Source organism: Carcharodon carcharias, chromosome 6 (assembly GCF_017639515.1).
Source record: "Carcharodon carcharias isolate sCarCar2 chromosome 6, sCarCar2.pri, whole genome shotgun sequence".
NCBI classification, from domain to species: Eukaryota; Metazoa; Chordata; class Chondrichthyes; order Lamniformes; family Lamnidae; genus Carcharodon; species Carcharodon carcharias.
The window spans coordinates 93,140,222-93,166,894 of record NC_054472.1 but is presented as its reverse complement, the minus strand read 5'-3'; the positions used below and the strand labels follow the sequence as shown (position 1 = coordinate 93,166,894).

At 45.1% G+C, this 26,673-nt stretch overlaps 1 protein-coding gene across 1 annotated transcript in view; it reads right to left on the bottom strand.

Moving 5' to 3' along the window:
* The window catches only part of ttpa (tocopherol (alpha) transfer protein), a 60,768-nt gene that overhangs the window by 18,598 nt on the left and 15,497 nt on the right, over positions 1-26,673 (bottom strand). The window contains exon 2 of the mRNA XM_041189268.1: positions 12,713-12,866. Within this exon, the coding sequence (XP_041045202.1) occupies positions 12,713-12,866 (154 nt within the window). The remainder of the gene's footprint in view (positions 1-12,712; positions 12,867-26,673) is intronic.

Sequence of the window (26,673 nt, the reverse complement as noted above, 5' to 3'; positions counted from 1 at the left end):
CCAGGTCAATTTGGAGAACATTTTCCAGTTTGATGTCAATGAAGTCAACTTGTAGATCTAAGGATATATCTTTTGTTTTTGCTGGAGTAAACAATCTGCTAAGTGTATCAGATGTGATCATTGAGTTACCTAGCTTATACCTAATCTCAGTCATAACCTTGGATCTTTATCAAGAGATGTTGCAATCTTGGCAGTGCATTGGTCAATGGTTTTCACCAAATCATCTCCAGTGGCTTGCGCTTCATCGGTCTCTACCACAAATCTTTTGCTGATAAGTATGAAAACACATGATTCCAAACTCTAAAGCTAATGTTTCCTGCTCAGCATTGGAGTAGTTGGATTGTGTTATGGACCGAGAGTTTGAAGTAAATGCATTTGGTTTACATTTTTGTAGTATGCATGCTCCCAGACAGCTTTGTGAGGCATCTATCTCCAGGGTAGTTGTCTCCCTAGGATTGTAAAATGTTAATGTTTGTGGTCTGATAATGGCTGTTTCAGTGCTTCAAAGAAGTATTTGGCAGTATTGTGCCACAGGGAAGGCATACCCTTTCTCAATAATTCCCTTAGCGATGATTTTTGAACGAAATTGGGAATGTCTGGGGACAAGAAATTAAAGAGACCTAGACATCTTTAAACGCCCACTGCCAATGGCTCGCTCTGCCACATGCCTTGCAGAGTTGCTGAAAAGCTAGGTATTTCCTTGGTTCATGTAGATGCCCATACCTTCCACATGTCTTGCTAGGTTTGGGTGTTCCAGAGAGTGTATCAACAATTGGGGTTGTACTTTGGACCTGTAAGCTTTTTTGATCTGTGAGGATCTCTTTGTATTTACGCCTATCCTTGAGTAGCTCTTCAATACTATATGCTTGGACTTGTCTAGCAGTTTCTGGAATGCTTCCTTGCGAGTGAATGCAATCACCCAACTCAACAATTCTGACTTCTAGCTTTACATTTGAAAAATTACAGTACATACACTCTTCTCTGCATTTACTGATGAAGTGGTTTATGGATTCTGTAGGCTGCTTTTGAAATGACATGAACTCTAGTCAATGAATACGGGAACTTAACCTGATTCTGAGCCAGTCTTGCAAAGTAGTCCATATCTTTTGGGGATCCTTTGCTCTTCTTCTGTTAATCCAGACATGTTCATCCTCTGTAGACCTTTATTCCCATTGCTAACCAAATTTTTATGGTTTGCCTGGCTGGTTCAGATGGATCGGAATCAAGAAACCATAGCTATGCACGCTGCTTAAATATTTTGAATCCAGATAGTAGATCAGTTTCATCCCAATTCAAACTGGGGAATTTTGTGGACATTCTGGCAATAGCTGTTTGACTTCCTTCTTCTGTGGTACCTGGGATGAGTGTCGTTGTGGCTGCTTTTGCGCGCTTCTCTGAAAATCAGTCCACAAAGACGAGTTGTGGAGGGAATGCACCAGAGAGTAATGGTGTCTGCATTTTGTTCAACCAATTGTTCAGCAACTCCTGAAGCTATCTGTTATAATCACAAGTTTCTCTGGCCAGATTTTTATAATTTTATGGTCACACGCCCTTCCCAACTGAGCTAAACTAGTGCTGGTCCTCTTGATGTGCTCTCCCACTCACGGAACTGACAGGCTATCTATGCGCTGCAATCTCACCACAGGGGATCCATTTGCTTACCAGCACTATCTCAGTGCTGAGTTTTCAAAGCTTTTCTGTGCAGTCACCTGCTGCATTTTCAACACTCTGTGATGCTGCAACTTCGATGTGGTCTGACCAAAACATCAAGGGTCGTCTTATCCCATGTAGCATGATCTAAGGCTGTTCACTATGTTGTACCTGTACTTAATCTTGCTGCCGTCGGTCTCTATACTGCTGATCAACATGTGTTATTATAATGATATAATCACCAATCATTGATAAAGAATTTAGTAAACATATTGTGGGTTCATTTAATAAGATTGGGCACATGAGAACAGCAATACGTAGGTAAAAAGCTTGAAGACATCAGAACTGGTGTGTGTGCTCAACTCAAAGCAAAAGTGAAACTAAGGGCGGAATTCTCCCATGCCTGTGCCAGTGGGATCAATGGCGGATAAGCGTGGAGAATTCGGCGGGAGGTCCAAAAATCGGTTTCACACCAGCGTGAACATACAGCAGGATCTGGAATCCCGCTAGAGGCCAGCGTGAAACCAATTTGCAAATGAAGGCTTGACCAGAATCATTCCCCCATGCCCAATTCTCCATTATGCAGGTAGGGAAACATGCTGGTCCAGAACATAGCTGGATCAGTGTGACATGCAAAAAGTCAGGACTTACCTTTAGGGTCTGGCTCAGCTCCCAGCCATCCGAGGAAAAGATGATGATAGAGGCTTACCACTGCCGGACCCTGGAGAAACACGTGCATTGCATGGTGGGAGGAGCCTCATCCACATGGCTGCTCTGCAGAGCAGCTATCAGAAAGCGGGAGGTATCTACGCAGCAACTTTGACTTCGCTGAGGCTTCAGACTTCCAGGGACTTCGGCATGGACTTCAACATTCTTTCAGATACTTTGGTATGGGTTTCAGCATTCTTTCAGGGACTTTGGTATGGGTTTCAGCATTCTTCCAGGGACTTTGCCTTGGGGATGTACAGATGGTTGGTGAAGGAGAGAGGGAAGGGGGTGGAAATGTCAAGGCCTGAAGCGTGGGAACGTCCAGATGAATGTGCTCACAGGGAAGGGTCGGTGGAGTCAATATCTGACTCCTGGGGAGGTAACTCAGGTTGGATGTGGTAGGACAGGATAATTAGGATGACAGGGGGAAAAGGGAGTCCGTAGGCTGGGAGGGTACAACAGTATCGGTAGAAGGTTGCTGGTGGAGACACAAAGGATCACACAGACACAGGGGGTGGGAAGGAAGAGGTGGGGGAGGTCAATGTGGACGGGGGTGGGGCTCTCTGGGAGGAAGGGAGTGTGCACATTCACCGGGATAGTCTGGAATGCAAAGGGTTCAGACTGGAAGGTGACAGTGGGAAGGGTCAAAAATTATGCCAGAGGGATCGATGGTTATGGGAGAAAGGAATGGGTGACTGGGGGAGGGGGAATTGCGGGGGAGTTCATGAAGAATGTTACGACTACCACGTGGTCAAATGGAAACTAAGCGGAGTCTCATGTTGGATGAGCACAGGTGCTGCATGGGAGTGTGATCAGTGGGTGGGCAGAGATGCAGGTTAGCTCAGATGGACAACTGAAAGAGAACCCTAGCAGAAAGCATTCAAAATGCTTGGACAGTGAGATCAGTGTGATGGATGAAGGTTCTGCATGCATAAAAGAGGCTTTCATGGAGCTCTGAAAGACCCTGCCACACAGACACACTTCTCCCTCCAGAATCACTTATGGTCTAGCTGCGTGCAGCTGAACACCTAGTGATGGGCAGGGACGTCTTGTGAAGCTTATATAATGTTGCTGAAAGAAAACAGTGCACATTAGGCAGTGAAAGTGGATATAATTGCAGATTAATCAGTGACTATATTGTGTTCACCCATGCAACCACTTGTGATCAAAATTTGGGGATTTTTCTTGGTCTACCACTTCTTCTGGGTGCTGGCCTGACATCTGCAGCAGGGTTAGAGACAGCCTGTGGAGTTGTTTGCCCTATTGCCTTTGATGACTTCGGTGGTCATCCTCTAAAGAACCAAGGCCTGGAGGGCCTGACTTCCTTTGGCTGTCTGGCAGGTCAGCTGCTCTCTCTGCGGTGACAGAGGACGAGGTTGAAGGGGTCACAGGCAAAGGAGATTAGGAGGGAAGCTCTGAGATCCCTGAGTGGATGACCCAGGGGCATCCAGCTGCTGCTCCTCCTCCCTTTGGGTGCTTGAGGGCCTCAGCCTGACTCCTTGAGGGGAAGAAACATCAGGAGGGAGGTCGAGGTGCCCCGTTCCCCCCTCATTATGCCCATGGCTAGCGTGATGGAGTGCAGGTCTGCACGCATCTCTGGCAGACACTGGGCATTCTGCTGGATGACTATCTCCATGGCGTTGGCCATCTTCCCCATGGCAACTTCCATGCATGCACATATAGGCACCGCTTCATCAGACAGCAGCGGACAGACTCCTCTGACTTGTATGCAACCCTGTTGAGGGCTTCCAACAGCTCTGCGTGATGTTTTCCTGTCTCTTGCTGACTCTCCACTATGAGTTGGAAGGCAAATTCTAGAGGCTCGTCATCTGACTCGGACCTCACAGATGCCTCTTCCCCAGCAGTCCTCCAAGAGCCGGGGAGTTCAGCTGAAGCTGCCTCCTCCTGCTGTGGAAAAAGTGTCCGTGTGGTCACCACCAGGTGGTGAGACCCTTCCTAAACTAGCACTAGCACAATGAGGTGTGTTCCTGAGCTGGTGAAGGGTGCAAGTGACCACTCTGATGCCACTACAGCTGTGGAGCTCTCCTCTTCTGCTCCCTCCTGACTCATCTCTGGGCTGGGGCTAAAGCCTGATAGGGGGTTCTCCTCTTCCTCCTTGGGTCTTGGTCTCTTCCTGGAGGCACCTGTAAGTGAGAAAGAAGAATACAAGTGACAGCATCAGCTGCCTCAAACATGGAGGCATATGCTATCCTCCAGGTTGCATTGAATGGTTGAATCCTTACTAGGTGGACGCCCAAATCCAAGTTCCCCCGAGCCAATTGCTCAGTCCCACTCGACTCCTGCGAGCTCAGATGCCCTCTCCTCAAACTCTGTGAAAGACCTGAGAAATGGGCACCACCCCCTCCTGTCTACTCACACTCTCATGGGTTGTTTTGGATCTTTTCCTGATCAAAGAGAACAGCATGTTTGAGGGGAATTGCATGTTTTGGAGCAGTGGAAATTGGTTCATTTATCACACCTCCCCTTGTCAGATAGCCCACTTTTGTGGCAGGTCATCACTGGTGTGAATTGGGCAGAAGGGTTGTGGACCAGCTCCCTCCAGAGTGCTGAACACATCCACATGCCGGGGAAGGCTCAGACAGGCACGTGATTTGTAGAGTTTGCTGCTTCCCTCTGCGTCTAAGCCAGTCCCCCACATCTTCATCTCCCACCTCCCTTCCAAGCAGTGTTCCATGTTTGCTGAAGGGTGAAGGAGACATAGTGGTCACTTCACTGCAGCACAGATGCACTGAAGTAGGGCTGTAAGGTAGGACGTGCCATTGCCACTGGGCCTTGGACCCTGATATATTGGAGTCTTTGTGGTTTATGCAACCATCTGATGAGACTTACCCTGGCGGAGTGAATAAGGTCATCCATCCTCTTCCAGTGCTGTGTTGTTGACGTCTTTTGCACCCCGCCCCCCCCCCACCATCCCCCCTCCCCCCCCCCCCCCCCCCCCACCGGGCAATGACAGCATCAGCCACCTGTGCCCATGCAGCATTGGTGTCCCTGTTTGGCCTCCTCCCATCAGGCGGGTAGAGTACATTCCTGCGCATCTCACCATGGTCCAGGAGGATGGGCAGGGAGGCGTCACTAAATTTCAGAGCTGGGCCTGCGGATGACCTTGCAGACATCTCTGATTTTGGTTTGACATTGTGGGTGTCGGGGCACCTTCTAAATATGGTGCCTGGTAATGATGGTGGGGCGCATGCCATCAAGCCCGCCCCGCCACAGGAGACGGTACAAAACCCCCAATTGCATAATTAATTACATCGGGGTCAGAAGATACTGCAGGATTTCCTGTAGGTCTCCGCCGTGGGAAACACTCCCCGTCCCCACCCCCCGCCATCGGACTTAGTCCCAGATGGGAGAATTCGGCCCTAAGACTTTCTTCCCTTCTAATGATGTCATATTGCTATTCCTTAAAGACATATTACAACATAGTTTCTAATGATATAGGAAAATTAAAAATTAGCGGAAACCAGTTAGCCCAGCAGCACTGTCATTTGAATTTAGAATAATTTTGAGATATAAAAGGTCTAGTGTAATTTACCAAATTACTTTTGAGAACTTCAAATGTCATTTAAAATAAAGCATGAACAAGCAAAATATGTTTATGCCTAGAATTGAGTAGAAATATTTGATTTCCATTTTAAAGATGTTACGAAAATATTTTATTTAACTGTAAAGTTTCTCCATGACTCATGAATGAGATACAATGGTAATTGATGGTCCCATTTAGAAAGAGAAGATGGAGGCAGGGGGGAAAAAAACACAGCACCAAATGGGATTTGGAATTGCCTTTCTTGCATATAGTTCAATGGAATATATCAATCTGGTACTAAAATTTTAATATGGCACAGCAGATGGTAAATGTCAAGCTGCTCAAATTGTAGAGGGAAATTTGAAACAGCTGCCACAACTGTTTTGCAATTTGTATTTTATTTTGAGACGCATGCCTTGAATTCAGTAGAAATAAGTCCACCAAGACTTTGAGATCTTTTACAAAACTAAATTAAATATTTATTAACAAAAGAAAAGATTTCAAGCACATACATAGGTCTACAAATTACTATTATAATAACTCCTAAAACCCATAATTAATCTGGTTCCCAGTTACATTTATGTTAAAGCAACGGTAAAAACAAATATATTTAAACAGACCCAGGCAAAGCCACACAATACCCTGGACAGTGATACTCACAGTGAGTTTTCTCAGCTTCGGTTCCTGTAGACAGCAACTTGATGCACAGAGGCTAGAGGCTTTTCAGACTTGTTAGGTCTTAGAATTCCTTCTCCTTTTGACACATAGCCTCATCTCCTTTATACATGTTTCTCTATTTTTAATGTAAATTCCATTGTTCCCATATGTCTTTGCAACTTTACTTTTCTCATAATATAAATCTTTCATAGTACTATTTTTTATCAGTAACCTTTGGGAAAAATAAACACACTGTTTGACTTAGCTTCTTTTGGTTACGTGTAACATCCTACCATCTCCTTGAAATTCAAAGTAATTTAATTTATCTGTAAATGCAAATTTTCCTCACATACTAAAACTTCAGCCATGTTTACATATTCTGCATTTCAAACCTAGCTTCTTTTTAATAACTCAAAAGCTCCAGACCAGCTGTCTCCAATTCAATTAAATCCCACACATACAGAGATACACACAGAGAAACTATTAACCCACTTATACCATAAATCACAATAATATTATGAAAATTACTATATTTTCATGGCAATATATTCTAGTGAAAGGAAAGTATAAATGAGACCAATAAATTGACAGCTTCCTCGTGGAGATATTCTTATCCCTGCCTGTGGATTTTTTTAAGAGAACTGCTTTTGATAAGTCTGGCCACCACCTAGGCATTGGGACAATACATGGGAGAGATAAGCAAAGATTTTGAGATATTTTCATAAGATCATGAGGGTCAACAATGTGTGGCATGATATTGTACTTGTGCAGATATGTTACGCAGTAAGTGACAAACAGAATGTGCAAGGAATCAGTTCAAAAATGGGCTAGTTCACAGATCAGAAAATACTTGGCGAACTTGCACTGAAGAACAGGTCTCAGGCAAACAGCATGGCATGAAATGGCTAATGTGGCCAGTAGAGTGAGATAACATCCTTAAATCATTAAGGCACTGACACATATTCTATAGAAGAACTCACTCCAAAACAATCAGGATAGAATTAAACACTGTACTTGTCGAAGTGAGTAAAATTAAAGAAAAAGAGATAAAGAGCAGAATTTTGCCCTTGATGGGTGGGTGGGCCCCACCAGCTCGGCGGCGGGCGAGCAGCCGATCATTGCCATCGAAACGGGTCCAGCCACCATTTTGAGTGGGCGGGCCAATTAAGGCCTGCCCTGCAGGCCGCCCAACGGGAAGCACTATGTGCTGCCTATGCTGGGGGGGTGGGGGGGAGTGATTCCCTAACTGTCAGAGTGTGCTTTTTCACGCATGCACCCAGAAGAGAAAGAGCGCACATCTCCCTGGGACTAAGTGCTGCCTCAGGGAGAGTGCTGACAGTTTTTGAAAGTTGAAAAATAGAAAAATAAAAGAATTAACATGTGCCCCTCATGTGACAATGTCACATGAGATGGGACATGTTAATAATTATCACATAAACTTTATTAAAGTTTTTTAAAATAGACATGAATCCTCATCCTGCCGGCGGATGAGGTTTCATGCTTTTCAGAAGCCCGCTGGGGCTCCTGTCCTGCCCACCAGCCTTAAGGTTGGATGGGCAGGGCCTTTAATTGGCTTAATTATCCTGTCAATGGCCTCAATTGGCCATTGACAGGTCGGCGGGCAGACAGCTGATCGCGCTGTCCCCCCCGCCTTCCTGAATATTTAAATGGGGTCGGATGACGTTGGGATTTCCCCCTGACATTCTCCTGCGTCATTTTCGTGTCGGTGAGCAGGCCCCACCCCCAACTCGCTGACGGAAAAATTCTGCTCAAAATTTGGATTGGAACAATTAAAGTCCTGAGAATTATAATTGTAAGGAATATCCACAAGGTGGAGACAGTTAAAAAGAGAGAGTTGGGAGATGTTTTAAGTCCATTTCACTTAATAGTTAAGACATTAATACTTATATATCAATAACTTAGAATTAGCAACACTTTTGTAAGAGAATTTTGAGTGAGGTAATCTGTAGGTGGGGCCTACCATTGCAGGTAGGCAGTAACCAAGGGTCACATTTCACCACAGGAAATTTTACTTAAATACAGTAAGTAATTCAAACTTCACATCAGTCACATCCACAGTTTTCTGGAGTGGTCGAGAGAATAAATAAAGCTTTAAAAACAATATTAAAGAAGCTGTGTACAGATTACTCTGCTCAATGGGCTAACATGTTACCACTGTGAAAGGCAAAGGTAAAGACAGAAAACACCATATTAATCAGTTTAAAAACTGAGAGAGTAAATGCTACACTTTTATAAATGGATCTCCTGAGATTATGCTTTGTGATGTCTATGGCCTTCTATCTGAACTTCTCATTGAGGGTTGTATTCACCTACAATGCCAGGGTGGCAAAAATGTGTAAAAGCAACATACAGTAGACTCTCACAGGTGACACCACGCAATGCAGGAAAAGTAGAAGTTTGGAACTACACGTGAGATTAAGAGTGATGGCTCTGTGGGATGTGTTCTAGAAGGGAAGCAGCAAGTTTGGAGAGTAGAACAGGGATGAGGAGTACGTATGGTATATGATCTCTATGATGAGATGGAACCCAATACTTATTGGGTCTGGTTTTTAATAGAGAAACATGATTGGGACATATGGGGTAGATAAATGGAGGCCTCTGAAATTCATGCACCACACTGACATATGAACAAAATGAAGACAATAGGCAGTTATGTGTTAGTTGGAGAACAAATTTCCAGTGGCTCTCAGAATAGTAATTAATAGGGAAGTCTGTATATAACACCCTGACATTCCCCTCATTAACAGGATACAGTGATATAATCCCCATTGGTTGGTCCAAAACAGGAAAATTTTGAGTCTTACAATGGATCATTTGAGCATGTACCAAAAGGAAAGAAAGAGACCTTAATGTCAAAGCCATCAAACACAAATTTAAACTACAATCTCCTGTTAATATATCAAGAACAGTTACCAAGATATTAGAGTGTCCTAAGCATTGGCCAGGCCCTAGCAACAATCTAGTCGTCATTCACACACAATGTACATCATGGAATGGTGCCAGTAGTGATCAATGTAACTGATATGGGATTACCAACCTGATGCAAACACATCATGGCCTTGCAGGAAGGAATAGAGCAAAGAGATTTGGAGAAAAATCAGAATTATCACACAATCTGTATTATTATCACTAGTTAAACATTGCTGTTAAGGATAACATGAAGTAACATCTACATGAATATGTCAATAGATTTGGGTACGTTATTCCACTGTTGCCTAGGCACCTGACAAAGTTGTTGCAAAATATTAAATTCTCCAACCAACATGTCTACCTGCTACAACAGTGGAATACAAAGGTTGCTGAAGAGACACTGGTTGTTGGAGTTAAAGGTATAGGTGAAACTTTAATCTGGACATTAAAGTTCCGTTATGGATTTCAATCACCTCAAGTTTTGGTTGGAATTCAACTGCTCATTGTGATTGTATTGATTATTACAGAAAAATATCAGAGAAGAATGATGATTGAACTGAGAAACCTCCACTCTGGGTAAAGGCACAGCTCTGTTAGATTAGGTTTAGTGAGGGATCAATATATTGGCATTATATTTCACCCTCATCCCAGGGAGATGTAATCTGGCCTAGATTTTATTTTTATAGAATTCGGTGTGCTTGCTCAAACTTGACCATATTATTATTATTATTATGGACTTTTTATATAATTATGTAATCCACAAAGAACAAACTTGGTCAAATTACTAACTTATACTAGAAAAGATGTCAGATTGATACTGCTAACAATTATACATGAGAAACTAACCTCATATAATAATCACCAACTAGCAACAGATGATTGGATTAGAAGGAACTACCCCAATTGCCCTGTAATTGAAGGATACGCAATTAATAATCAATATCAATAAGAAATATTATATTTTTGTATTTTTCTACGAATATATCTATATGAAAGAATTGAAGTGCTGTCACAAATTCTGGGAAAGAGAGCCTGAATTCTATGGGATCCTATCCTATGCATCAACTTTGACTGCTGAGATTCTGATTTAATGAATGAGTTGCCTGTAAGTCTTAAAATAAGGGACAAAGCTTGAAGCAAACCCATTGTTTAAGCTTAAGGCAATTTGCACAACTAGCCAGAATGTATCAAATTAACCCATAAAATATTAATGACCAATTAGCCATTTCCAGCAACACTGGCTAAAATGGGGTCACACATCTTTTTAAGTGTAAAAAGATGCTATGGGAACCATCTCGTTTTGTACACCAAGTGAAGGGAAGTCAATTTGAACTTTGGGGACAGAGGTAAGAATTTCTATCAGCAAAGAGATCATGAGTGTAGCACTGGGCCCAAGGACAGAGCCCAAATTCCTGTTGCCGTGGACCCTGGATAGTTTCCTTCAGAGGCAGAGGCGAATACCTGTCAGTGCAAAGGGTTGAGATAATTGATATCCTCGGGGGTAGAGGACGTTTCCTGTCAGCGCGGGGATTGAGTCTGTAGGGTTTGGTTGATAAGTATACTTATGTTTTCTTTTTATTAAATAATTGATAAGTAATTGATAAGTGTACTGATGTCTTATTTTGCTTATGTTCAATAAATTTTGGTATTATTTGCTAATTCAGTGTATGAGTCTTTGCCTGATGGCTATATCTCTGTTGAACTCAAACAGTTTAAAGGATTAATTTGTGATCCAGTAATTAGGCTGCATGCAACTAAATTAAACCAAGTTTTAAATTTATTGAATCCCTCTTTTAAAACTTACAGCCAAACTTTCAGGTAAATTACCTTTTACTGGGAAGGAGGTTTCCTCCTCCACTTGGGGTAGAAGCAACAGTGAGAGATCAGTGCTATCCTTCTACTGCAACAAGGAGTTCAAAATAACTACTTTCTTCTTTGGATAGTTTTTCTCTCCTCTCCAGAAAGCACTGGCTGTTAATGAAGTATGCTTCAGGATTTAGCCCCTCCAGTACCTCAACCAAATAGCTATTCTTCATGTATGAGCAAAGACAGTGAATTTGAACATAATATTTTACTGCATAAGGCATCACAGCTGAACTCTAGCCTGTCTTCACCAGAAATTTATATACACATACTTTCTAACAGGGATTGGTGAAAAGCTATTAAGATCAGAAACCTTCTCCCTTTTCAGGGTTAAGATCATCAAATTCAGCGCAAAATTAGTATCGAACAGGAGCTTCTCGCTCTGTTTTCAGAGTGGCATCTTTACTCTCTAAACCATTACATCTGCTCTCGATAAAGTAAGGAACTTTCTTTCCTGTACTTTGTAGCACTTAAGAGCTATATTTATATTTTTTCCATAAATGTTCCAGATATATAAAAGGCATACATTATTATACTTTTTCTTTTAGACTGTGTTGGTTTTGCAAATATTGAAAGCCAAATCAGTTGATCATATTTTTCAGCTTAGTAAGATAACTAAATCTTCAAAGGCTTTGTATCACATAATTTTAACCTTTCTTACTTCCTGTTAATTCCTGTTTCCCATTTTTATCTATTTAAGTTAATATTTATGGAAAGAGTCCATTTACAATGTACCAAGTAATAGTCACACTAAAGACATGCTTGTCTAGCAGTATAATAAAAAATAATTGGCATGAGGAATAGAAATTGGAATTTTCCAAACACCTTTGAGCTGTATTACTAGCTTGACTTGGCATGCGAGAAGTGGTTTTGTGTGAGAATCCTTATCCTACCATTTTGCAACACTGTTACCATGACCAGGATTTTATGGCGCCGCCGCGGCATCTCCACCCTGGAGGAAGCGGTGAGCCAATTAAATTTCCATTCAGTTTGGCTGGACCGTAATATGGCGACGGGCAAGAGGGGCCATAAAATCCTGACCCATGACCTCACCCAATTTCCTCAAGATGTTACATCTTTAGTCCCACCTTGCTCAGCAAATTTCAATATGGTTTGTTCAGTTATGCTTTTACCTTGATTAAAGATGTCTCTGTACACCAAGTAGATTTGTTTGTACATTCCTCACATATAAATGCAATGTAAATCACAACCATAACAGTTCAATGAATTACAGATATTCATTTATATTGTATTTTTATCTGTAGGTTACTTATCTGTAGGTTAATGGTCTGTTCTGTAAATTATTACTAGGATTAGAGGATCAAGTAGAGTGCAAGACTTGGAAGTTGCAATACTTACCAATTCTATATATCAAAACCCTGCTTCCACTGGAATCACGAGACCTCAAAACCCCATGGTAACCAGCCTTTAGGAGACCCATGACTGTTACAGGCCTCAGATCTGCACTTATCTCAGGGCATTCGGCTCTCCATTTATGGTAATTTGACAGTAGCTGTGAAGAGAATGTTACAAGTTCTAAGTTGAGTAATTGACGAAATGAATAGGAATCCTCTCACCATTAATATTAGAAAGATAATGCCAAACATTTGTTTTTACTTTTAAAATTTCAGATTTATCTTGACCTCTCCTGAAGGTGCTAATTCCCATCCTAATGACCACCCTTCATGTACAAGCCTTGAAAACAGGATTTAATGCTAGCTGAGTGTACGGGGAGGGAGGTGGACAGGGGGTGCTGAAAAGGATGGAAAGACAATTTTCAACTTCCCGACGTTGGTATAAACTTGCCGAATTATCCTGGTAGCAGCTTGGAGGTGGGGTGGCAGTATGCACATCATAGAGTTGGAACTTTACTGGAATGCCTTGGCATAAAATGGATACTAACTGTAAAGAAAATATCATTTTTTTCCAATATTATTATGGGATACTATGAAACAGGCTTGTGGGAGCTGTGTGTGTGTTGTGTGTGTGCGTGTATGTGTGCAATTAATTTAATTAAACTGAAGACAGTCAGACTGCAAGGTATAAATCATCAAAGGGATTAGGTGTAACAGCAGGCATTTTGAAGTGGAAATGAGTGAGCTAAGATACAAGCAGATAAACATGAATAGGAATTTGCATGAGGAGATAATTAAGGATTGAATCTTTGACTATTGAATTTCAAAGAGGTAAAAGGGAATTTTACAATGGCAAACATCATAAACAAATAAGGCAGAGTTATTAAGTTTATTTTCCTGAAAGTAATGGCCATAAAGACAACATGAAAGATTTTAGATTCTGGGAAAGGTAACTTTCAAAAGAGAGTTGAGAACAATGGGTTTAAAGATGAAAGGGGAAAAATGTACTTAAGAAAAGATTAAAAGCTGTAAGAGGTGTGTGGCCATGTGGCCTTGAAGAAAGTGCTGTGCAAGCACAGTCTTGTGAAGGAAGCAGCTTCTAGCCACCCCAGAGAAGTGTCTGGTTGGTCCAGAAAGCCAGGTTTTGTTAATCGCGTTGGATTTCCATTGTCGAGGGAGAGAGAAGCTTGTAAAATACCTCCCTTATAGCAGCAGTGGGTGCCCTGCAGTAATATTACTGGATGTTTTATAGGTTAAGAATCTCTAGGGACTTGTATGGAAAAAGGTGTTTGTGAATGTAGTGATGTAGAAAGCATTTAGGAAATGTTATAAGACTAAATTTAACTGTGTAACTGTAATCTTGTATGTTTAAGTTTTCTTTTGTTAATAAATGTTTTAATTTAATATATCCAGAACTGGTAGTGGAATCTTACCCCTGACTTCAGTACACATAACTTCTTGTAATAAAAATACATATTGCAATATTGCTGTGATAGTGTGGCCAAGTTTCTCTTTGGGATTTGTTCAGGCAGGCAATTACAATCTGTCATATCATGACATGATTAAGGCATGAGGTTTTGAGATAAAATGGCACATTTGGGATTAAATCAGAGATGCACAGGAAACATGGGCCTTCATTTTCACAACTAGTTAAAGCTGGCTTGGAGCAAGTGAGGCAGACTTCAAGGTGGATTTGCAGTGAGTTGGAGCTGTTTTATGTTTACAGGAAAGTTGCTGGAAGATGAGAGAGGAGGCTGAGAAGCTTCGCTCTGCAGGTCAAGGGTGGAAGAGGCAGGTGGTGGCTGACAAAGGAAGTTGGCTGAGAGAGGGATGGTGTTGGCTGAGAGAGGGATGGTGGTGGCTAAGAGAGGGATGGTGGTGGCTGAGAGAGGGATGGTAGTGGGTGACAGAAGGAAGAACAAGGTTGATTGAGGGCGGGTGAAGGGTGACCAAGGGAGATTCAATGTTCACCAAGGTTAAGTATGATGGGGAGGTGGGGGGTTGAAGTTGATGGGGGGAAGGCCAAGTTTGACTAAGGGAGGGTAAGAGGGTTTTTTTTATTTATTCATGGGATGAGAGCATCACTGGCAAGGACAGCATTTGTTGCAATTCCCTAATTTCCCTTGACACCAGTTAAGAGTCAACCATATTGCTGTAAGTGACATATAGGCAAGACCAGATAAAGAAAGCAGCTTTCCTTCCCTAAAGGACATTAGTGGACTAAATATATTTTTACAATAATCGATGATAGTTTCATGGTTACTATTACTGAGACTAGCTTTCAATTCCAGATTTTTAAAAAATTAATGATTGAGGGAATGTCAAGTGTGATGAAGGGATTGTCAAGTGACATTAATCAACAACAAGCTGATGTGGGAGGAGACTAGAATATGGCGGTTGGAGACCAGGGTATTGTCAAAGAAAAGCAGAGGGGTTCCCATTGGTGCACGAGTGCAAGATCAGGAACAAAGGCCATGTAAACAGTGGTAAACACTATTTTTGCCTGCCTTCTGTCCACATTTTGCTTTCTGGAGGCTACATGGATCTCATTCACGCAGTGCTCCTGGAGCCTTGGACAGAGGAGAGAAGGATTTTTGAGAGGATGGCCTTGGGTCCGGCACAGCAATGGCCAGAAGATCAACAAGGGGTGGCAGCAGATGCCTAGGCTGCTCAGGATGGAGACAACAGGGACAAGTGTGACGACGAGCACTGGCGCATCGAGTGCTCATATGTACATTAATTACCTGCAGATGATGGAGAGGCATCGTCAAAGATGGTTGAGGCTGCCTAGGGAGGCAATTGCTGACCTCTTTGCTCTCCTTCAAGATGACATGTGAACCTGTGGACTGGAAGGCAACCCAGTGCTAGTGATATTTAATGTTTTTGCCAGCTGATCCTTCCAGAGGTCTACTGGGTACATGTGTGGCATATCTCATGCAGCCACATATCGGGTGGAATCTTTCCAGATTTGCACTCAGTGTGATAGCAGGAGGGTAAAACAATGTTTTACCTGCTGGCCGCAATGGTGGCTTTTCATGCCATATCATTCCAAACCCGCCACATTAATTATGCATTCCTGGGGAAACACGCCGTTTTCATGGTGGGCAGGCTCTCATTTGCCTGCCATGACAACATCTCGCCGTTTCATCAGGCCTGGCACCATTTTAAAGTCCAGCTGCGCACACACCTCTCAGTGCTTCCAGACCACAACTGCTGCACAGAAGACAGGATGGCCCCGAAAAGCAAAAAGACTGCAGTCCCTAGGTTCAATGATGTGTCCCTCGAGTACTTTTTGGACGCAGTGGAGGCTCGCTGTGATGTTCGCTGTCCCCACTCTGGCCACAGGATCAATCCAGCATGGGAGACAGTGGCAGCGGTGGTCAGCGCCATTGCCCTACAAAAGAGGACGGCCACCTAGTACCGAAAAAGGATGAATGATCTCCTTCCTCCATTCCGCCAGGGTAAGTCACTCATCACTTCTCATCACTCTCAACTCACACACTCAAAACCCATCACACATCCACAGGGCCCTCACTCACTGCCAGTTCAAGGGACATTACTATTCGCTCTCTCACACACACCTTCATTGTCCTCATCCCGTCCATGGGACCACTCACCACCCACACATGCCAGGAATACTTATCATCTGGCCTGGCAGGCATCCTGCTTGCACCCTCTCCATCTCTATTCGTGAGGATAAGCTGGCACACAAGAGGGAGAGGTCGCAGGCCAGGGGGGGAATGCCTGAAATCAAGGTTCCAATGGATTTTGTAAGTAGTCATCCAGCTAGCTGATGAGGATCTGGACCACTCCTGTGCTGACGGTGAGGTCGGTGCTGCTCTACCAGGAGAGGACCCAGCAGTGCAACATCCATCAGACAGCCAAGCCATGAGTAATGTGTCCTCTTTCACAGGCCACTGCCATGCACTAATTATCTTTCCTTGCTTGCACATGCACATCTGGGAACACAACCCAGGGCCTCCAATCAAGCTCTGAAGAAACCTCTAAAGAGGAATCTGAAGGCACTTTCATTGAAGACCCGTCACAGCGCTCACCCACACCCTCCACCCAGCGCAGAGACAAGGCCGATGGAGCCTTGCTTTAGAGTAGCCTCGGGATCACATTCTGGTGAGCACATCGCACTGTCTGATCCACAGGAGGCGGTGGCAGGGGCTTCCCAGGTTCTCGGCACTCTGGAGGACTGCTGGAGGCCAGACATCTGCTGAGTCCAAGTCAGATGTGAGCCTCTGGCCTCAGTCATGTCACAGTTGCTGAAACTGCAAAGGCAATCTCGGGAACATCAGGAAAGGATGTCCGCTGCACTCCTCAGGTTGTAAGGCACGATGGAGGGGTCCGTCCCTCTTCAGGCTGAGGTGATAGCGCCAGCATGCCAACACACCAGGGTCAACATTGGTGCAATGGTGGCTGCCATGGAGACCTTGGTCTAGGACCTTACTCCTGCACTGCAGTACCAGCTAAACTACATCACTGATGCCATAGTTGCCCTTCAACAGTGTGTGCGCGAGAAGGGTGCTGGGCAACTCGATCTCACTCCAGCTGCCCCTTCTCCTCAAGAAGTCAGCCAGTAGCCCTTGGGCACCCATAGAGGGGAGGATCAGCAGGTGCACACCCCCGGGCTATCCTCATCCAGGTGACTCCGGGTATGTCCGGCCTATCCGAATCCACTCTTCCTGTTACCTCAGCAGCTCCAGCTCCAGAGGCTGAGGAGGGTGCCACTGCCACATAGCAGGACCCCGAAAACAGGCCGGGGCCCACCAGGTCACAGCCCTCCAGAGGATGTGTGCCAAGGTCAGACACTCGCAGAGGCAATGTGAAGATCTATGGAATGCCATCATCATCCTCGTGCAATCAAACGGCTATAAGGGTCTCTGCTGTGTACCCTTGACAGAAACCTTATCACAGTGGGCATGTTCACTGCCATCAGCCAGATAGGAGTTAAACATTCACAGATGCAAGGTGAGGATCTATAATGTCTCCTCATTGCAAGTCATCATCATCCACAAATCTAGGAGCTATGAGGGCCTCCTGAGCACGCATGACTTGTCTGGCCAGTGCGATGGCCTCATCCCCATCATCCTTGCCTTCAAGGAGCTCCTCACCCTCATCCCCGTTGACGTCCTCATCAGAGACATCCAGCTCCTTCATCTCCTCCTCCTCAGCCAGCTCCTCTCCCCGTTGCAGTGCCAGATTGTAAAGGGTGCAGCCAACAATGATGCATGATACCCTCTGTGGACAATATTGCAGGGCTCCACCAGACTGATCCAGGCACTGGAACCTCATTTTCAGCATCCCGATGGTCTGCTCCATCAATTTGTGATTTTCAGCATGAGTTTCGTTGTACCTTCTGTCTGCTGCAGTCTGAGGCAGCCACCTCCTCTGCAGGTAGTCCTTGTCTCTAAGGAGCCAAACCTGCAGCCTCTGTGGACCATGGAAACGTCTTCCAGGGATCTGTGACTGACTGAGAATGTAGGAGTCGTGGACACTCCCTGGAAACCGTGTGCAGACCTACAGGATGTGTTTGTGGTGGTCGCACACCAGCTGATCATTCAGCAAATGAAAGCCCATTTCAGTTGACATAGTTGATGGCTTGCTGCAACAGAGATCAGAGCACCACGTAAGTGCGGTGGATGGCACCCTGCACCTGTGGGAACCTGAGATCTGGGCAATTCCAATCGCTTTTGCATCCTGGCTCTCCTAGTCCCGAGCGGAATGCATGAAGTTGTGTGCCGTCACGAAGATGGCATCCGTGACATCATGGATGCATTTGTGGGTGGAGGCTTGTGATATCCCACAGAGGTCACCTGTGGAGCCCTGAAAGGAGCTAGTGGCATGAAAAATTGAGCACCACAGTTACTTTCACGGTCACAGGCAGTAGATGCCCTCCATGTCCCTGTGGCACCAAATCCTGCAGAAATTGGCAGATGTGACTGACCAGTTCCCTGGTCATGTGCAGTCTTTGGCAACACTGGTTCTCGGTCATCTGCAGGAATGAAAGGCAGTACCTAAGGCACCGACCAGCGACGGCTCACCGTGGCTCTTCAGGGCGTATGTGGGAGCCCCAGCTGCCTCTTCTTCCAGAGGGTGCTGCTCCTCCCTCTGCACAGCCAGGTGCCCCTGTCACTCTCTTCTCTATTGGCTCTACTCTCTGTACACCACAAGGCACACAGCTAGTTCACCAGGCTCAATGCTCCTGATGTACTCCTTCTGTAGGATGAAAAAGAGAGGCGTGTCTGTTAGCTTGGGTATTCTAAGAACCTCTCTTGCTTAAGTCTGAAGGCCCTTTAACGCATTTGGATGGCCAGAGTTTATTGCGCTGAATAGCTGCCCGAAACCCCACCCAACTCCGCCCCATTCCACCTGACCGATTCACCCACTAGACTGCATGCTGTGCTCTCAGTTCCAGCATAGGCATTCTCCTAACCTGCGCTGCAAGGCTGCACTGTTAGCTTGAACCATGGGGGAGGCTGGCCCAAACCAGGACATTGCAAGAGGCTGTGAGCACCTCCACCAGTGACTGCTCCACAGCCAGCTTTCGCAAGGACATTGTACAATGTGTGCAGTCATCTCTAACTATTCTGCAGTCCACTAAAACAGTCATTAGTTTGCAGTCTGTGCTCGAGGGGTGAAAAGCTCCGGAACACTTTGTGGCAATTTCACGCCTCTGCGTTGCTTGAGTGGGCAGATAAGCTAGAGGCCCAACTCTGAGCATGTCAATGTTGCTGTGCCTGAACTGTCTCAGCTGCAGAGGAATGGTCACCTTTATACAAGGTTTCCCTAATGCGTGGCTACTTCCCGCCTCCTCCCCCGCATGTGCTTGTGCACCATCATCAATCGCAGGGCAGCCATTGCCCCCCACCCACCCCACAACTTGCCTCAACAGCAGGGCAGCCCTCACCAGCAGCGCAGCTATGCATCTCAACCTGAGAACAGCCCTTGCCCCCCCCTCCTATTGTGCCTCGACCTTGAAGTCCAATGGGCGACCCTGTCAAGCACTGCGCAACGTTACTGTGCACTCACCTCCGAGTTCCCCTCAAAGTGCAGCCTGCCAAGTGCTGCTGTGAAACATGTTGATGAATAATCATGCCAATATGGGCAGATGATTCAGCATGGGGGATTCCGGGCCGATGGGCTTATAATGATAAGCAGATATATTACAATGAGGCTTCCAACGTCATGAAACTGATTTTTGGCCTTCTCGCCATATCGTCCGCTCACGACATCAAACATGTCTCACGCCAGTGGGCACAGAAAATTCTGCCCCCAGGACTTAAGGCAACTTTTGGATCTCCCTCCAAATAAGATCCCTGACTTTCAGGCTCCCTAGATCTCCTACCTTACTCCCCAACACCCATTAAGCCCCACAATGACCCTCCCGCAGTTCCATTATTCTCATAACCACTAATCTTGTGTGACCAGGTTCCACATCGCCATGATAAGTGAATGAGGTCGAAGTCCCAAAATCCAGCAGTCCTCAGAGCCTACCATTCTTGCGCAGGGTAATTAACCAGAATGGGAGAGCCAGATTATTTGATTGTGTTGTACAATGATAAGGCGCCATGTTAATATCATACTGTGGATACATTCGGTTATCAATAACTATTAGTTAGGAAATACTTTCTTAAAACAGTCACACCATTTCTTGATGGAAAATTTATACTAACACAGAATGCTCAGTCCTGTTTAACCAGTTTTGTGCAATGTTAAATAATCACAATGATTCAACAATAGCAGTCTAAATTACATAGAATCTGCTTTATCATCATGAATATACTCAGATGCTTTTGGTTACTATAGCTCCCCCGTTGACTGCCAGTACAACAACTGGCTATGTTTTCAGACCAAAATAAGAAAGCATGTAATGAAGGAAATGAAGCTTTGATTCAATGGGGATTCTGGTTATGCAACTATTTGATATTTTGTTAAAGTGTACACTATCCTAGCACAGAAAGAACCTCACGGTGCACAACACTTTACACAGGCCAAAACCTCTCACCAAGCAAAATTTTCAAACTACACAGTAGAAATCAGAGCACAACACTACTTGGTGCACTGACCTCTACCTCGCGGAGGCTGAACGTCAATTCACAGACACTTGCTCCTACCTCACCCTGGACCATGACCCCACCACTGAACATCAAGCCATTGTTTCCAGGACTGTCACTGACCTCATCTCCTCTGGAGATCTTCCTCCCACAGCTTCCAACCTGATAGTCGCCCAACCTCAGATGGCCCGCTTCTACCGCATACCCAAAATCCACAAACAGGACTGTCCCAGCAGACCGATCGTGTCAGCCTGCTCCTGCCCCACGGAACTCATTTCTCGTTATCTTGACTCTCTTCTCTCTCCCCTTGTCCAGTCCCTTCCCACCTACATCCGTGATTCCTCTGACACCTTATGTCACATCAACAATTTCCAGTTCCCTGGCCCCAACCGCTTCCTCTTCACCATGGACGTCCAATCCCTCTACACCTCCATCCCCCACCAGGATGGTCTGAGGGCCCTTAGCTTCTTCCTCGAACAGAGGCCCGAACAATCCCCATCCACCACTACTCTCCTCCGTCTGGCTGAACTTGCTCTCACACTGAACAATTTCTCCTTCAACTCCTCTCACTTCCTTCAAATAAAAGATGTGGCTATGGGTACCCGCATGGGCCCCAGCTATACCTGTCTCTTTATGGGGTATGTGGAACATTCCTTGTTCCAGTATTACTCCGGCCCCCTTCCACAACTCTTTCTCCGGTACATCAATGATTACTTCAGTACTGCTTCATGCTCTCATCGGGACATGGAAAAATTCATTAATTTTGCTTCCAATCTCCACCCCTCCATCATTTTCACATGGTCCATCTCTGACACTTCCCTTCCCTTCCTTGAGCTCTCTGTCTCAATCTCTGGTGATAGACTGTCCACTAATATCCATTACAAGCCTACTGAACCCCACAGCTACCTCGACTACAGCTCCTCACACCCCACTTCCAGTAAGGACTCCATCCCATTCTCTCAGTTCCTTCGCCTCCGTCGCATCTGTTCTGATGATGCTACCTTCAAAAACAGGTCCTCTGACATGTCCTTCTTCTTCCTTAACCGAGGTTTTCCCACTCACGGTCGTTGACAGGGCCCTCAACCGTGTCCAGCCCATCTCTCGTGAATCCGCCCTCATGCCTTCTCCTCCCTCCCAGAAACATGATAGGGTCCCGATTGTCCTCACTTATCACCCCACCAGCCTCCGCATTCAAAGGATCATCTTCTGCCATTTCCGCCAACTCCAGCATGATGCCACCACCAAACACATCTTCCCTTCATCCCCCCAGCGGCACTCCATAGGGATCATTCCCTCTGGGACACCCTGGTCCACTCCTCCATCACGCCCTACTCCTCAACCCCCATCTATGGCACCTGCCATGCCCACGCAAAAGATGCAACACCTGCCCCTTCACTTCCTTTCTCCTCACCGTCCAAAGACCGAAACACTCCTTTCAAGTGAAGCAGCATTTCACTTGCATTTCCCCCAACTTAGTCTATTGCATTTGTTGCTCCCAACGCGGTCTCCTCTACATTGGAGAGACCAAACGTAAACTGGACGACCGCTTTGCAGAACACCTTCGGTCTGTCTGCAAGAATGATCCAAACCTCCTTGTCGCTTGCCATTTTAACACTCCACCCTGCTCTCTTGCCCACATGTCTGTCCTTGGCTTGCTGCATTTATTCCAGTGAAGCCCAACGCAAACTAGAGGAACAGCACCTCATCTTCTGACTAGGCACTTTACAGCCTTCCGGACTGAATATTGAATTCAACAACTTTAGATCTTGAACTCCCTCCTCCATCCCCACCCCCTTTCTGTTTCTTGCCCCTTCCTTTTGTTTTTTCCAATAATTATATAGATTTTTCTTTTCCCACCTATTTTCATTATTTTTAAATCTTTTATGCCCTGCTAGTCTTTCCACCCCACCCCCAGAGCTGTACCTTGAGTGCCCTACCATCCATTCTTAATTAGCACATTAGTTTAGATATCACCACCTTCAACACCTCTGTGTTCTTTTGTCTGTGACATCTTTTGATTATCTGCTCCTATCACTGCTTGCTTGTCCCTACAATCACACCACCAACCCCCCCCACTTCTCTCCCCCCACCCCCACCTTAAACCAGCTTATATTTCAACCCTCTCCTTATATTCACTCAGTTGTGTTGAAGGGTCATGAGGACTCAAAACATCAACTCTTTTCTTCTCCGCCGATGCTGCCAGACCTGCTGAGTTTTTCCAGGTAATTTTGTTTTTGTTTTGTTATTACTTTTAGTGTTCAGGCCCTGATTTCAAAACCAGTGACCTACAAACAAAAATACTGAACAAAAACAGAAACATAAATACTTGAAAAAACTCAGCAGGTCTGGCAGCATCAGCAGAGAAGAGCACAGTTGACATTTCGAGTCCTCATGACCCTTCAACAGAGCTAAGTAAAAATAGGAAAGGGGTGAAATATAAGCTGGTTTAAGGGGGGGGAAGTTGTTGGGACAAGCAAGCAGTGACAGGAGGAGATAACCAAAAGATGTCACAGACAAAAGAACAAAGAGGTGTTGAAGGTGGTGATATTATCTAAAGGAATGTGCTAATTAAAAGTGGAGAGCAGGAAAAGCAAGGTACAGATAGCTCTAGTGGGGTGGGGTGAAATAAGACTAGAAGGGCATAAAAGGTATAGATAAACGATTGGTGGAAATACATTTAAAAATAATGGAAATAGGTGGGAAAAGAAAAATCTAGATAAATTATTGGAAAAAACAAAAAGGAGGGGGAAGAAACGGAAAGGGGGTGGGGATGGAGGAGGGAGTTCAAGATCTAAAGTTGTTGAACTCAATATTCAGTCCGGAAGGCTGTAAAGTGCCTAGTCGGAAGATGAGGTGCTGTTCCTCCAGTTTGCGTTGAGCTTCACTGGAACAATGCATGAAGCCAAGGACAGACATGTGGGCAAGAAAGCAGAGTGGAGTGTTAAAATGGCAAGAGACAGGGAGGTCTGGGTAATGCTTGCAGTCAGACCGAAGATGTTCTGCAAAGCAGTCACCCAGTCTGCGTTTGGTCCCTCCAATGTAGAGGAAACCGCATTGGGAGCAACGAATGTAGTAGACTAGGTTGAGGGAAGTGCACGTGAAATGCTGCTTCACTTGAACGGAGTGTTTGGGCCCTTGGATGATGAGAAGAGAGGAAGTGAAGGGGCAGGTGTTGCATATTCTGCGAATGCATGGGGAGGTGCCCTAGGAGGGGGTTGAGGAGTAGGGAGTGATGGAGGAGTGGACCAGGGTGTCACGGAGGGAATGATCCCAACGGAATGCTACCGGGGGGGGTGAAGGGAAGATGTGTTCGGTGGTGGCATCATGCTGGAGTTGGCGGAAATGGCGGAGGATGATCCTTTGAATGTGGAGGCTGGTAGGGTGATAAGTGAGGACAAGGGGAACCCTATCATGTTTCTGGGAGGGAGGAGAAAGCGTGAGGGCGGATGCGCGGGAGATGGGCCGGACACGATTGAGGGCCCTGTCAATGACCGTGGGTGGAAAACCTCGGTTAAGGAAGAAAGAGATGTCAGAGGAACTGTTTTTGAAGGTAGCATCATCGGAACAGTTGCGACGGAGGCCAAGGAACTGAGAGAATGGGATGGAGTCCTTACAGGAAGTGGGGTGTGAGGAGCTGTAGTCGAGGTAGCTGTGGGTGTCGGTAGGCTTGTAATGGATATTGTTAGACAGTCTATCACCAGAAATTGAGACAGAGAGGTCAAGGAAGGGAAGGGAAGTGTCAGAGATGGACCATATGAAAATGATGGAGGGGTGGAGATTGGAAGCAAAATTAATGAATTTTTCCAAGTCCTGACGAGAGCATGAAGCAGCACCGAATTAATCATCGATGTACCGGAGAAAGAGTTGTGGGAGGGGGCCGGACTAGGACTGGAACAAGGAATGTTCCACATACCTCATAAAGAGACAGGTATAGCTGGGGCCCATGCGGGTACCCATAGCCACATCTTTCATTTGAAGGAAGTGAGAGGAGTTAAAGGAGAAATTGTTCAGTGTGAGAGCAAGTTCAGCCAGACGGAGGAGAGTAGTGGTGGATGGGGATTGTTCGGGCCTCTGTTCAAGGAAGAAGCAGAGAGCCCTAGGACCATCCCGGTGGGGGATGGAGGTGTAGAGGGATTAGACGTCCATGGTGAAGAGGAGGCAGTTGGGGCCAGGGAACCGGAAATTGTTGATATGATGTAGGGTGTCAGAGGAATCACGGATGTAGGTGGGAAGGGACTGGACAAGGGGAGAGAGAAGGGAGTCAAAATAGCGAGAAATGAGTACTGTGGGGCAGGAACAGGCTGACACGATCGGTCTGCTGGGACAGTCCTGTTTGTGGATTTTGGGTAGGAGGTAGAATTTGGCCATCTGAGGTTGGGCGACTATCAGGTTGGAAGCTGTGGAAGGAAGATCTCCAGAGATGAGGTCAGTGACAGTCCTGGAAACAATGGCTTGATGTTCAGTGGTGGGGTCATGGTCCAGGGAGAGGTAAGATGAAGTGTCTGCGAGTTGATGCTCAGCCTCCGCAAGCTAGAGGTCAGTACGCCAGACAACAACAGCACCAACCTTGTCAGTGGGTTTGATGACAATGTTACGGTTGGACCTGAGAGAACAGAGTGCAATAAGTTCAGAAAGAGACAGGTTAGAATGGGTGAGAGGAGCAGAGAAATTGAGACGACTAATGTCACGCCGACAGTTCTCAATGAAAATGTCAAGAGAAGGTAAGAATCCAGAGGGAGGGGTCCAGGTGGAGGAAGAATATTGGAGGTGGGTAAAAGGATCCATTGAATGGGGAGAGGCCTCCTGCCCAAAGAAGTGAGCACGGAGACGAAGGCGGCGGAAGAAGAGTTCAGCATCATGCGGAGCCCAAAATTAATTGAGATGAAACTAAGAGTATGAAACTAAGTCCTTTGCTGAGCACTGAATGTTCAGTGTCAGAGAGGGGAAGGTCAGGGGGTATACTGAATGCACGGCCGAGGCTGGGATTGGAAGATGGGGACAGAGAGACAGGCAGGGGTGGAGAGTCCTGGATGGGTGTTGGTTACTGATTTACTTTGTGTGTTTTTTTTTTCACATAAACGAAGTTATGTTCCATTTTCTTTTTGTTTTAATTGCCCTATTTCAATTTTATTATTTTCAATCGAACTAAAAACAGACACAGGCCATTCGCCCAATGCTGGTGTTGATTTTCCATGTGCACCTGCTCCCATTCTATTTGCTTTATCTAACCCTATTAACATTTCCTTCTATTCCTTTCTCCCTCATGTACTTATTTAGCTTCCCCTTAAACATGTCAAAGCCATTGGCCAACCACTCCATGTGGCAGTGAATTCTACATTCTGAGAAAAAGATATTTCTCTTTAATTCCTTACTAGATTTCTTAGTGACTATCTCATATTGATGACCCTAGTTTTGGGCTTTTCCAGAAGTGAAAGCTTTCTTTCTATGTCCACCCTGTCAAACCCATTCATTATTTTAAAGAGCTCTTTTCAAACAAAACCCACACTTAATGATCGAAAAATTGCACTATTAACAAAGGGCTGTACCTGTTAAATGATTTCATTGGTAACTTGAGAATGGAGGTAAGTGTGCCCCATAACATTCATACATGTTAATACTTTTCCTAAAATAATGGGCATAGAAATTTAATATCAAGTCCTTAATATATTTATTACTCGTAATTGAAATGTGACTACAAAGAGTATTGCAGGTTACTTCTTCTGACTATTGAAAAGTTCCTAATACATCAGCTTTTGTGGTCATAAAGGGAGTGAATTTCCTTGGGGGTTTGTCTGCTATATCTCTAACAGAAAAGCCAAAGAAGCTCCAAGACAACAGCGTAAACACCATTTATGCCAGTTTTTCAGGGTTTCTGCAGATCATTTACTGAAGCTGCAAAGGA